This window comes from Cibotium barometz, chromosome 21 (assembly GCF_041138505.1).
Source record: "Cibotium barometz isolate CiBa-2024 chromosome 21, ASM4113850v1, whole genome shotgun sequence".
In the NCBI taxonomy this organism is placed as follows: domain Eukaryota; kingdom Viridiplantae; phylum Streptophyta; class Polypodiopsida; order Cyatheales; family Cibotiaceae; genus Cibotium; species Cibotium barometz.
The window spans coordinates 20906284-20921240 of NC_141066.1; the positions used below are offsets into that span (position 1 = coordinate 20906284).

At 45.1% G+C, this 14957-nt stretch overlaps 1 protein-coding gene across 2 annotated transcripts in view; it reads right to left on the reverse strand.

The window, feature by feature from the left end:
• LOC147626943 (uncharacterized) overlaps positions 1–14467 on the reverse strand; it is a 73635-nt gene extending 59168 nt beyond the window's left edge. The window contains exons 1-3 of one of the 2 annotated variants that reach the window (XM_086815498.1): positions 14016–14467; positions 13417–13694; positions 12993–13181 (exon numbers count right to left, since the gene is read on the reverse strand). In XM_086815498.1, the coding sequence (XP_086671624.1) occupies positions 12993–13181; positions 13417–13629 (402 nt within the window). In that variant the 5' untranslated portion in view covers positions 13630–13694; positions 14016–14467. The remainder of the gene's footprint in view (positions 1–12992; positions 13182–13416; positions 13695–14015) is intronic. The other variant, XM_086815499.1, reaches the window with a different exon arrangement.
• Positions 14468–14957: the final 490 nt, after the last annotated feature.

The following is a 14957-nucleotide window of genomic DNA, read 5'->3' on the forward strand; positions in this document are numbered from 1 at the left end:
CAGGTACCTGTACTTGTAGTAGGTACAATAGGTACACCAAGGGCAGCCAGCAGGCGTGGACAGCAGGTACACCTGGGCTGGTACAGCCATGGACAGCAAGTACAGTCGATGGACAGCAGGTACAGGCGATGGAGAGTAGGCGGGTACATGCGATGGAGAGTAGGCGGGTGCAGCCAGCTATCTTCAGGCGTGGTACATGCGATGGAGAGTAGGCGGGTGCAGCCAGCTATCTTCAGGCGTGGGCAGCCGTGAGGAGGCAAAGGAACCACCAACCCACCACTCTACATTGCATGGACAGCAGGTACATGCGATGGACAGCAAGTACAGTCGATGGACAGCGGGTACATGCGATGGAGAGTAGGCAGGTGCAGCCAGCTATCTTCAGGCGTGGGCAGCCGTGAGGAGGCAAAGGAACCACCAACCCACCACGTGAAATTTAAAGAAATATTCCATGCAAAAGAAAGGCTTATCCAAGGTTATAATACCTTAATACAAAATTTATACTTATGGGCACCCACACTAGGAAATAAATGTCCAGCCCAACTTTACGTGTGTGTGTACACATTAGCTTATGACAAATTAAGGTTCACTCTAGTTTATGGATTTCACCTTTTAAAAAGGAAAAAATGAATATACTTACCACCTGTTCACACGCCACACCACCAAGTCAGCAAACAGCATTCCACGGTACACTGAGGGCATTCCCGTCCAGTGAGCTGGCACGGCATAACAGGCAGACACACGCAAACAAGTCATGCAAAAACAAATTTATGCATGCAGGCATAAATGCATGTGCACAAATAGTGGATGAAATCTCCCTTTCATGAAACTTGTACAAGAGGTTCCTGTCGGGCACAAAACTAGCACGACAAATATAAATAAATATGTCCTGGTCTTCCTATGGAGTGATAGTCCCATAGGTAAGACACTATCTTGGCTATACACGGGTGGCACCAACAGGCTCCCGTCCATATAGCACGAAGCAAATCACACACCGTGACACGAAACTGGTTCCCGTCCATGTGACGCAGCAATGGTCACACACGGGTGGCACTGATTTGGCTCCCGTCCATGTGACACCATAAAACTGGCCCTTTCACATGGGACACTAGCCTGGCCCCATGTGAACATGGCACAAATCTGGCCACTCTATGGAGTGACAATCCCATAGAAGTGGCTCCAGAAATGGAGATGGACCAAATGGTGACACCCACCCCTCTCCTCACCCATCTCGTCAACTCAACCGACCCCCTCCCGTCACTCCCCACCGGCACCCTCTCTCGCAACCGCCACCTCTCACCTTTGCATTATGCTGCCTCACATGGCCAATCCGAGCAAAGAGCGGCCACCTTGATTGTGTCCAACCAGTTTTGGATGCTGCCCAAATGAGCCCAATCCGGCCATTCTACACAGTAGTCCGCTTGCTTTTAAGTAAGGGGTCTCTCGTATGTGCAACGACCACAAGATCTGGTGGAAGTGGCTGTGGAATATTTACAGTTCCAGATTTTGGAGCATTTACGGTGGTGGAGGGACACAGGGAATATTCCTGTCGGCTGCAGCATTTATGTGATTTATTTGTCCAAGAGCTGGCCGACCAGCAGTCGGCCAGTCCATGAGATAATCTCCAGCCTATATAAGGCTTAGGTGCTCATTGTTGTGACCATTCAGCCCCTTGTTGGCTGGGTCATAGTACTAGGAGTTTGTTAGGTATTTTACTACCTTTTCAAGGCAGCCCATGGCTGCAAGGAGCTATATGAAATACTGAATTTCCAGCTATCTCTCTCTCTCTACTCTCCCTTCTGTCTGTGTTTTTGCATCAGCATGTTCTAGATGGTGTTTAGGGCTGAAAGAAGCATCCCAGATCTTCCACATGTAACATTGGTATCAGAGCATCACGCTCAGCAAGGCTAATCCCTGATTCAGTCCCATATGAAGGTGTACAGGTCCAAGGTACAGGACAGTGCATAGGTACGAAGCCCAAGGCAAGGAACACAAGACCGGGAAGAGATCCCAAGAGGTTGGTTGGTGGTGTTCCACAAAGCCCAAAGGGGATGGCAATCCTATGAACCAGGAAAGGCTTTCGGGCAACGGTTCCAAGGGACGATGATCCTCCAAGGGGTGGAGTGAGAGTGCCAGACTCATTTCTCAGGAATGAAGACCGAGACGGTGTTCAAAGACAGGGCAGGAACGGATTGGGGACTGGATGGAACAGATGCACAGATCTTATTCAAAGTGAGAGTGGATTTGGAGACCGGGCCGGGCATTCAGTGAAAAGATTGCCAAAGTAGGAAGGATGACAAAGGGACTCCGCGAATAGAATGGGATGATGACAGTCATCCAAGAAGCAGATTGGAATCCCGTCATCAAGCTTAGCAAAGAGGGATGTCATGTGCACACACATGTACATGCTTATCTCAGAGGCTAACCCTAAGAAGGCAACAAGATAAAGAAGAAAAGATCAGAACAGAACCAGATTTTGGAGCATTTACAGTGGAGTATCTTGTGGAGGGACACAGGCAATATTCCTGTCGGCTGTAGCATTTATGTGATTTATTTGTCCAGGAATTGGCCGACCAACAGTTGGCCATGAGATAATCTCCAGCGTATATAAGGCTTAGGTGCTCATTGTTGTGACCATTCAGCCCCTTGTTGGTTGGGTCATAGTACTAGGAGTTTGTTAGGTATTTTACTACCTTTTCAGGGCAGCTCATGGCTGCAAGGAGCTATGTACACTTTTGTACCATATGAAATACTGAATTTCCAGCTATCTCTCTCTCTCTACTCTCCCTTCTGTCTGCGTTTTTGCATCAGCATGTTCTAGATAGTGTTTAGGGCTGAAAGAAGCATCTCAAAGCTTCCGCATGTAACAACCCCATTCAAGGGTGTCTCAAGAAGAAGAGCTCTTAGAAGAAGCAGTAGTATGGGATTGCATAGAATTCTTGCTCACTCTGGTCTCCTCTTTTGCACCAATGTCTCAACAAGAAGAGACAAAGGTCATAGGTCTAGGGGAACCTAAGTTTTCTCGCCTCCGGAGCGGGAGATTGTGGGTTCGTGATCGCCAAATTTTGTCTAAGTTGTAGATAACTCCGCCAGTCCTCGCTAGGAAACTCGAGGACTACCGACACAAACACTAGGGTTGCGGAAAAGGGAGCGTGGATCCTCTCAGGGAAGTATACCCGCCAAGGATGAGCCAACCTCACTGGCTAGACATACAAGACCTATGCTCTACACTGTCTACCGTGCTCTCCGACCACCACCTAGCACCGCAGTATCCCTACAGGCCACTCACTCACACCACACCCACCACTGACCACTCACTCACCTCACTCAGAGAGAGAGAGAGAGAGAGAGAGAGAGAGAGAGAGAGAAATGAAATGAAATGATATATTAACGTCTTCAGAAGGCCAAAATGACCTATGAGACCAAAAAGGTTACAACAATTGGTGGATCTGATACAATGTCTGTGTAAGAAAAGCTAAAAACAACTAAACAACTAACTGAAACTGAAACAACTATTGAGGAAAAGTACGGTACTAGGAGCTCCTAATGGATAACATCTGGGAGAAAAACTCCAGCAACAAAGGTAAGCATCATACACATCACTATCCAAAGATGTCTCTCATCGGTCGATGGCGGATATCCTCAATGTCCTCCATGGTGAGTACTCTAACTGGACGTCTCCCATGCCGTGCTAGTATGGTCCTGATCCTCTGTTGTAGCGAGAGAGAGAGAGAGAGAGAGAGAAAACACCACAAGAGCGCAACACTGTATACCAAACTGTAGACAAGAATGATACAAGAGAGTGTCTCCTTTGCGAGAATGTGCTACAATGAATGTCCTACAAGAGAGAGTCTCTTGCCAGAATGTGCTACAATGAATGTCCTACAAGAGAGGGTGTCTTCTATACTGCCGAGAGAGTGCTCCCCTTATCTCCTCCTTGGGTGTCCTCCTCCTGGAGTGTCCCCCTCCTCAAAGTCCCAATCCTCATTATGTAGTGTAGAGAGAAGATCTTCCGTCAGGGAAAGGAAGATTGTACCCAAGAGGATCTCGCCATCCCTCGGGAAAGGGAGAGGGGCGTTGCCTCCATGAGACCATCGGAGTTGGCCATGCACGTTGGAGATGTCGAAGGGCACCGGCGGTGACAGCGGTCGGAGGTGACGATGGTCGGAGCGGTCGAAGGGCACCGGCGGTGACGGTGGTCGGAGCCATCAGAGGGCACCGTCAGTGACGGCGGTCGGAGATGTCGGAGGGTGCCTGCAGTGACGGCAGTCAAAGAGGTGCACTGGCGGTGACAGCGGTCGGAGCCGTCGGAGGGCATCGGCGGTCGGAGATGTCAGAGGTGATGGTGGAATGTGGAGGACCTGGCTTCCCGTCCACAATCCCCCAACAATGGACTATGAACGCATGACGTCCAGAAAACCTCCAACAATGAACTTGGAACTCATCCAATCCATAATCTCTACTACACCAAGCAATAGACTTGGAACACATCCAAGCCATAGCTCCAAAATGAACTTGTCTCGCCAACTATTTTTTTACTCTTGAGAAACAAGTATAGATGCCTCCTCCAAGAGGAAACCCATATCTACGGCAATAGCACACCTCTACAAGAGAGCCTTTGTGCCACTGATGATCTCAACACTCCACAACAATCTCCAACACTTCTCCAACAAGAACGAGGTACGAGGAACAAGTAGCCCCCTCTCAAAACTAAGAGAGAAAGGAACTGGATAGTAGCAACCAGTCCACCAAAACTTGCCGAAAAACACCCACAAAGGAGGTAGATTTGTCAGGATCTTATGACACCTCGGAGAAGAATTACTCAAACTCAAAACACAAAAATTAATAAAACATAGACTTTGCACAAATTGAAGATCAAAACCTTATGTGAACAATTCAACAAAATAACATAAACCGTGAAAGCTTGAAAATAGAGAAGAAGTCACCATCGACACATGGTTGGGTTCAATCTCCTCTGGGTGAGTGTGGCCCATCGTATCGCTCACCCATATTTAAATATATTAATGCTTGCTTTTACAAAAAGATACTCCAAAAATATATATACCATCATAAGGCCAGATGAATCTGAACTTACGAATAATTTTAAAAGAAAGAAGAGAATCACCAAAAACAAACAAATTTTAAAAAATAAAAATAAAAAAGGTTTAATAGAGACACCCGAGAAAAAAAATATAGTAATAATAACTTGCAAAAATAGACAAATACATAACTAAATCACACACGCCCACATACACACACACACACAAATTCTTTATTGAACCTGATGTACAGTGTAGGAGTTGATAGGTGAGGATGGTGAATCAGATGCATTGTAGGCCGCGCCAGCAGGGCAGATCAAATCGTGGTACCTGATATGGTCTATAAAGTGGTACAATCTACTAAATGATGAGGCTCTCCTATATCTAGTGAGTGGGGTTGCTAGTTGTCGACAAGCAGCAAGACCCACAAAATCCAAAATAAAACAAATAAAATCCAAAAAACTTTAAGGGCTGGATAAGAACCGTTTTCACACAGCACCTGACAATGTGTGTGCCAATTTCCAAATAAGATTGTGAAAGCCAAAGAGGAAGAGTACAAGCTTGTTGCACACATGGTCCTGTCAGAATGCGCAGCGGAGATGTTGACCAGATCTGGGAACACAAGAGAAAAACGCATGCAGAAAAATAACAGCACAAAAGAGAGAGAAATAGAGGCATGTAACTCTGCTCTATATACACAAGAAGATCCCGGGGTTGATACAAAAGTGGTGGGGAGCATGGGGCCTATTTATATGCCCCATGCATGCAGTCGTCCACCATACTATCCTCCGTCGAACAGAACTCTAGCAAGATGTCATCAGCATCGATCTGTTCACGAACAAAGTGCCTCTGGATGACCATGGGTTCCACCAGTGGAAGCCCAAACCTGCAATGCAACCTCTGCATCCTCACCACCTCACAAGCAGCATCACAAGCAGCCCGGTACTCTGCCTCTGTCCGCGACGACAAGGCAAAAGATGACTGCCTCTTACTGCTCCGTAAAACTGCTCCTGGGCCTGAAGTAGATCTCCTCCTGTCCGAATCTCCTCCCCAAACTGAGTCACTCCAACCGTGGAGTCGGACTCCATCCAACAATCCCCCTCCTGTGTACAAGAGTCCATGATCCTTCGCATGCCGCAGAAACCACAGGAAACGCAATCCTCCCTCCCAAAGAGTCATCTGCAACCATGAGCTCAACTGCCTCATCAGGAAGCTCCCATCCAATCTAGTGTCCATCAACCAGATCAATGAACCGTTCTGCTTCTAAGACAAAGAGGCATCACACTGCTCACAAGGATCTACACCTGTTACGGTGCAAAAACAAGTCCTGGAAACCTGATGAAGACCATGCCAGGCCTTCTGAAACCTGTCAACCACCCCCTCTGAATTCGGAACCACAAAGCCTGGAGAAACCACCTCCTTCTGCAAGTAATCAATTGCCACCTACCTGGCTTTCCGAAAGGTCCCCGTGGAAAGAACATCCTCATCTACTGGAGGTTCTTTGTCCCGAATACGACGAGACATCAGAGCATAAGTGACCTGTTCAGTTTCCTCTGACTGACGAACACAAGAACCACCAACATCAGTACTGGAGAGTTCCTACCAACTGCTGCCATCTACTGGCAAGCTATCCACCATCTGGTTCCAAAAAGCCTGCACCTACAGCGCATCCACACTTAAGTGGCCATTACCAAACTGCCACTCATCACAAACCTGAGGACCTGGGAGAGAGAGTGCTGAAAGCTTGTAAACTCCATTCTCCACTCCGCCTTCCCAAACCACTTGGCCTGTTGCTTTGTCTCGGAGAGCAACAAAATGCTCATCAAACTCCACCCGTACGCCAGTCTTGCAAACCTGATGCACTGACAACAGATGAAAACCAAGTGCCGAAACATACAACACCTAGAAGGAATGCTTCCCCCCTCTGCCATCGGGAACTATCTCCATCCTGCCCTCACTGTGAACTGGGATAGTGGATGTATCCCCAGTAAGAATGTGACCAGAAAACCTGCAGAGATCCTGTAAACCAGAGCGAGAAGGAGTCATGTGCCTGGAAGCACCACTGTCTAGAATCCACTCCCCGAGTATCCGTCGCGGAGAGTCCTCCCATCTCTTCCCTGCCTGAAGAAAATGAAACATCAGTGTCCATCACCTCCAGGTGCACAAAAGCCGGAGTCTTCATGATTGCTGCTGAGGAATCTTCACCCTTCTCGGTCTTCCGCTTGGGACACTGCCTCCAATAGTGGCCTTTCTCGCCACAATCATTACAGGTCCTCTGCCTTTAGTTTCTCGCGGTCAGTAACGGACTTCTTCTCAAAAGACTTCTCCGACGAAGCCTTCCCTTTGCCCGTGTTACGGCCTTTCGACCGTTGGCCAGTTAAGGTCTCCGAACCTCCACCCTGAGGAGGGTTCGTGAATCGTTCCTCCTGGTCCAAGACCATGGGCACAAGCTCCTCCCACGTGATGGTGCTGAGCCTGCCACTTGTAATCAAAGACGAGTAAAATGCTGAGTACTGAGAGGGCAAGTGCGACAGCAACGTTATGATATCTCCTTCCCAGCCTTAAGAACTTCCTGCTGAAGAGCCTGCAGCTTGTTAATATGCTCCCGCATCGTCACCGACTTTGTAGGGCTCATAACCCGCATCTGTACTTCCAAGGAAATCCTCTTCATGGGCGATACCCTGTTGTAAAGAGAGGCCAAATGCTGCCATATACCTCTGGCTAGCATCATATGCTTTACATGATTGATTACCTGCGGTGTGCAGTTGAGAAAGATAAACGAACGGACCCTGGTATTGACATGATCCCACATCTGTGTCTGAGCCTCCCGGTTCTTTCGGATCGACAGTAACTCCCCTTCCTCTACTTCCGGCTGTGGAACCCCAACAACGACGAAATCTGCCAGGCTGTAAGACTCCAGAACAGATTCCATCATAACCTTCCATATGCCGTAGTTGCTCCCGTCCAACTGACGGTCCACCGGGAACCTGGGGAGTGTCGGGATCTTCACATGCCTCTCGGCCATCTCAAACAGATCTGCCATTGCGGGGATGTACTCTGAAAAGGGTGGGTGGGTGGGAACAAAGAAGAACTAACACTTGCAAGTGGCTGTCTAGCAAATCAGCCCACCGTCCTCTTGCTTCTCCTCTTCCCGAACAGTCCCGAACAGTCCACCAATCAGCAACACAACAGTCCCCCTCTTGCTCACACAAATCCCAAGAACTATCTAGGCTCTGATACCATGTCAGAATGCGCAACGGAGATGTTGACGAGATCTGGGAACACGAGCAAAACGCATGCAGAAAAATAACAACACAAAAGAGAGAGAAATAGAGACGTGTAACTCTGCTCTATATACACAAGAAGATCCCGGGGTTGATACAAAAGTGGTGGGGAGCATGGGGCCTATTTATATGCCCCATGCATGCAGTCGGCCAGCGCTAGTGGCTCTCCACGACTGCATGAAGCAGTCGGCCAGCAGAGAAAACTCCACGACTGCATGAAGCAGTCGGCCAGCAGAGAAAACTCCACGACTACTGATTAGGCAGTCGGCCAGCCACACGACTGCTGAATGGGCAGTCGGCCAACCACACGACTGCTAAATGGGAAAAAATAGGAGAAAAATGCGGGGAGTGAGGAAAAATGATAAAACACCTCATAAGGGCGGGCACACCCACAACAAAGGCCCTGGTGTATAAAAATAGACAGGAGATGACTTCTAACAGGTACTAGATGTACAAGGCAACATGGGACAACCTGAGGGGCATAAAGTGGACAACATATGGGGATAATTGAAGGACCAACCGGCCCTTTTCATGTTTAACGATGGTTATACATAAAATTTCATTTCTGCAGACATGGCTACCGCCATGGGATTGAATCTGCAAGATATAGATATCCACATAAATGCATGTGTTGCCTTGAGGAGGGCATGGAAATGGATGTAACGGCTCTGATTGGCAAACTTTGCATTCACATACATGGGAATCTTGATCATGAGAGCTTTTTTAGATCCCTTGCAATGGTTGTGATGTATTGCTTGGAATGCCTTGGACGATTGCCACGAGCATGTGATTGATGTTAGCACCTTTGGTGATACCATACCTTGTAAGTAGCATACAAATTAACAAAGCGATGAAGTGATAACGTAGAGCATGAGAATGTGCATAGGAAAAATATTTGACTAAAGATAGCTTGGATTTCATGCATGCATATAAATATTGTTATGCAAAAGCCTTCCCAAATGAACTACCACCTACAAGCCCCGAGAATCACTACACAGAGCTCATTCCAAGCAACTTACCACCCTATTAGCCACTATACCAAGTGAGTACAAGCCAATAAAAAGAGAGTACGGCACAGGTGAATAAAATATTTAGAAAAGGGCTTTATCTAGCCGAGATCCTAGCCATATTGCTTGCCATGTCCTCCTCGTGCAAAAGAAGGATGGATGCTGTTGGATGTATGTGGACTATAGACCACTCAATAAGAATCACTTTCAAGTTTCTTGAGCTGGCTATGCCTTTTGGTCCCATGAATGCGTTTGGCACATTTAACCACCTAATGGACCGCAATCTTGACAATCACATGAGGTTTGCAAGACGTTACTTTGATGACATATTGGTGTTCTACACGACGGAGGAACACTGTGCACACTTGGCCACAATGTTTGAGGAGCTTTTGAGACATAAGCTCACATCAACAGCAAAAGTGTGAATTTTTCCTCTCATTTTCCATTACCTTGGACATAGTTTCCAAGAAAGATGTGTGCATGGACCCCAAGAAGATAGAGACAATCAAAGAATAGTTGGACCTGAAAACTGTGCATGAGAATCACAGCTTGTTGGACTTATGTTCATACTAAGAAAGGTTCATCCATCACTTTGCACACATAAACTCTCTATTGCATGATCTAACAGAGAAAAGAGCTATGTTTAGGTGTATGGCAGTTAAGTGAAATGCTTTTAACAATATCACGGATGCGACCATCTTGTGGCTGGTACTTATCATCCAAGACTTGTATAAGCCATCTGCAATTAAATGTGATGTATGTAGTGATTGCATAAGAGCTGTTCAAATCAAGAGGGTCATGCGATTGCTTAATGAAAGCTGAAGATCTTAGGCTTCAAATTTGTATATCACCTACTCGACATAAACTCCATGGATACTAGTTTTCAGTTAACAGCTAGTGAGTTTAACTGGAGTCTAAAGAGCTCAATGGGTGTTGGTACTCGTGCCTGAGACCAGTATGTCAGATACGAGAATGGGAGATTATCTAATACAATATGTGTATTGCACATTAATCTTGTTTAATGTATGGAAAAGGTTTGAATGAATGCATCATTTTTTAGTAGGATTTAACATATTCTTACCACGTGTAAATGGCAATAGGGGCCCGGGAATGCTTGGGACTAGCCCCAAAGGCCTTAGTGTTTGCAATGTGTGTATTTGACTTGGAAATGTCTATATGGATACGTGGTAAGTATGACTACAACTTCATTTAATGTTTTAAGTTGTTTGTGTAAAGGTTTATACCTAACACATTGACGCCTCTTTTAAATAAGAGGGCAAGCATTTTATAAGGGCACCCTTCCCATGAATGTGGGAGTGTATGGCAAAGGATTCCCATCTTGCATGCTTCCCACAAAGTGCATGGCCACCACAAAGTGCATCGTGGGTAAAAAGGACGTCTCCATACACATAGCACCCACCACACCTCCACATGGGCACCACCACCTTCTAATAAGGTTCTTCATTTTGAGAAAAGGAACGGATTTAAGGAAACTCTAATAATTCATCGCTTTGTTGGTCATCTAGGTCACCCTGTATTATAATTCGGCCTACTTGTGAGCTTGCATCGCCACCTCAGCCGAGCCCCATTTATTGGTCGCCTGTGTACCACCTACAGAGCCCAAGTGCCAACCTAATCTCCCATGTGTGCTGCCTACAGCACCCACCATATCAATTGTGCGCTGCCTGTAGGCAAGGTTGTTAGAGACATCAAAGGCGTTTGGTACGAGCCGGGTATGATACACGCCTCGAAAGACTCGTATTTTTTAGAGACGTTAGAGGCATCTATTTTATATATATATATATATATATATATATATATATATATATATATAGAGAGAGAGAGAGAGAGAGAGAGAGAGAGAGAGATGTTGTATAGAGGAAAATCATGAAAGTATGTGAGGCTTGCAGATCCTCGCAATGGTGACTGTTGGAATGAGCCAGGTAAACACATTACCACAGAGGAGAAATTGAACATGATTGTTGCTTCCTACATTAAAGAAATCCTTTCTTGTGGGGATGCAACAAACATGTGTAACCAATCTTGTATCTTTCTCTTGTCATTAGGTAAGTACTCCAAGGTGCGTATAAGAGATTAGTTGAATGAAATTTTTTTTATGAAACTGTTATTCTTATTAAATTTGATTTCTATGTATAAAAAGATGCATAAATGAATTTTTTTATTATAAAAGTATTATTCTTATTAAATTTAATTTATATGCATAGAAAGATGCATTAAAAAAAATTATTATAAAGTGTTATTCTTATTAAATTTAATTTCTATGCATAGAAAGATGCATAAAAGAATTTCTTTATTACAAAAGTGTTATTTTTATTAAATTTGATTTTATGTATAAATAGATGCATAAAAAGATTTTCTTTTATATAAAAGTGTTATTCCCATTGAAGTTGATTTTTATGCATAAATAGATACATAAAGAATTTTTATATCAAAATTAGAATTCTCTTAAATTCTATGAGTATTTATATATATATATATATATATAGTGAAAGTTGAGAGAGAGAGAGAGAGAGAGACTAGAGTGTGTATGTATGAGCCTTGAGGGAGGGAGAGAGGGTGTGTATGAGAGAGGATGAGAGAGAGAGTGTTCGTTAAAGAAAGAAAGCTGTATTAAACGTCTGCAAAAGGCCAAAATGACCTATGAGACCAAAATAGTCCATCCTCATCATCTGGATACATCATCAAGATTCAAGGGTACAAAGTAAAATGAAATAAACTGGTAGAGTATAGAGAGAGCTCCAAAAGTGGGTATAAAAAACATCATCATCCTAGTGTGTTTGAAGTTTGAACTTTGAACTTTGGGTCTTGAGAAAGGCTTTTGGGAGGGAGGGAGAGAAAGTGTGTGTGAGAGGGGCTGCCTTGGGCCCTTAAAACCCCCGTCTAAAGACTCAAACTAGCAAATATACATATATATATATATATATATATATATATTGTGGACGGCTCGATCATGCAGTCGTACGGCTCGATCTGTTAGAGGCGCGCCTCGTAACAACTATGCCTATAGGACCCACCACCACCTGTGTATCTCAGCTTCTACTGTCCTGCAGCATTTATTTCCTCCCTTGTCCACTGATTGCTGCCCTCCACAGCCTCAGCTTACTCTTGTTCCACTAAGTCCCCGCCATACACATGGGTCACTCTGCTCTGCTTTCTGTGTACTTCTTCCCACTGATTACTTCACCTGTGCACAGTACCCTCGGCTGCTTCACTTCCACATAAGCTGATTTGTTGCCAGCCCTTTGTTTCCCCTCATTTTAACATAAAAGAACCAATCTCTGGAGTGAGAGTCACTTCAAACATTTTAGTGGACTCAAGCTCTGATAAAATTGTACCTGGTTTGCCCCACAAAAGCTTTCCTAGACACTTCACACAAGCTGAGATCTACAGGCTATTGGTGAACTTGAGCCAATAATACAACAGATCACACCAAATGAACCCCAATAGCTGAATGATCAAAGCTTCAAACAAAGAAGGAGGTTTTAAAGATGATTATCGTCTACTTGAGTGTAATTCTAAATGTGTCCCAAAACCATAAAAAATACAGCAAGTTCTTCAAATACTAAGCAAAATGGAATGCTGGGCATAGACAACCTTCTTCTGCCTGCTGTGCTTGCTCTGCAAAGACAAGTTTTGCATACCTCAGCATAGATGCATTTCACTTCTTTGACTTGAAACCCTGAATTGTGACTACGCTCTTCCCGTTCAAGTATGGCAGACACATCGTTAGCCCAAGTATCATTGAAGTGGTGACGCTCACTTATAGCCGTAAGGTCTATGTCACCGTCAGGAAGATATGTTTTCAATGGCACGGAACCAAACGGGAAGACCTAAAACATGCAGTTTAAATTCAGATCATAGAAGTTGTTCAATCTTAAACTGCATAGTGAGCTATTTCAAATATAGACACCTAAGAAAAGACATACAAAGATGTATGACAAAGGGCAAAAAGAGAGATTGACAAGAGGTAAGATCTCAGCCCTCTCATCTTGTAAAAAAGGGATGACCCAGTATATGTTCTCTTGAAAGGTGTGGCTCAAATAAGGGTTTGAAGTGCTTCTTCACCTTGCATTCAAATTCTCTTTCGATTAGCCGCTCTACATAGTTGATGACGGCCATCCTGCGTTCTTCTGATGGCCTAGAAGGCTGAATTTGGCCTAAGAGCTCTGCAGTTTTCTGCTCGGCCTCCACCCATATCTGGTCGTACTCTGAAGAGTTGAAAAGAGAAACAGACTGTGACCCCTCGGGCAAGAGGCCATTAAGCACATAATGGCCCATCCAAGCCAACTTTCTACGCCTCTTTGATTTGTGAAATTTCCTCTGCTGGTGGGCAAGCCACACTTCTAAACACACACACACACACACACACCAAAGAATATATACTGTAAAGAAGGGCAATGATCACAAATCCATATTTTCTGAAAACATCATAAACCCGTATATCAGAAATTTGCATAGCATAGAGCAAATATATTGAATTTTTTTTCTCTCATTGTTCAATTTTAATATTACAGGTGATGGGCACCCAGAAGTTCATAGCAAATTAGCAGATTGTGCATTTTCACTGCACTGAAATGGAGAGCATGAGCACGTTTGGCGATTGCATCGTTCAAAAGCCTCCAATCCATGCCTACTTGCACAGAGATTCTAGGGCAAATATTTACCTGTTAGTTAAGCTTCATCCAGGGTTGAGATGCGGCGATGAGACCTGAAACCCCGCGGAGATGGATCATTTATTTGAGGTAATCAAGCACTTCCCACCAGCCATAGAGACCACAATTAAGCTAAAGCAAGGCATGTTTGGGCAGTCGGGGCCCGCTTTATGATGTGGGTCGATGGTCGGCGAGAGTTTGATGGGTCTGTTTTGCGTTGGCACAGAGAGAGAGAGAGACAGAGAGAGACAGAGGGGAGAGGGGAGAGGGGGGGAGGGGGTCTCTCTCACTTGATGTAGAAACGCACAAAAGACGAATTGGATTCCCAGTATGGGAAAGCGCACAGGCGATTCTCTCTCTCTCTCTCTCTCTCTCTCTCTAGGTCTGCTTCTAGTAGCAGCAGAGTGCACCCCAGCTGTTGGCTCCACCTGGGCTTGTAACCTCACTCACCCCTAAAAGTCAGCACCGTATTATTAACTAATGATTTTTTATAATCTATCGTTATCCATGAGTTCAGATGTTGCATTCACACGTGGGCTCCCTCCTTCGAGCATCCCACCACACGCACAAGCCCTTCTAAGTGAGATAAGGCTTTTAATTTCATGGTACATGGTTGCTGTTCACATTTCTTTCATGAGATGTTCCCAATAGATTCCGATTTTTTCCCTGCCTCCTTCAAGCGTGTAGTTGAGTTGGTAGAGCACAGTCGAGCTCCATGATGGATTTGTGTTAGCTCGCTAGAGCATAGTCGAGCTCCATGATGGATTTGTGTGAGCTCGCTGCTATACTGAAATCTCGATGGCAAAAAACAAAGAAAAGGTAGGAAAAATCGAAATCTTGTCGGGAGGGTGGATCTAGTCCATTTGGTCAACAAGCGTGCCATTCGCCGTGTAGCTACCAGGAAACCAAGTCCACTACTTCTTTCTGCACCCACAAAAATCAAAGCTTCAATGG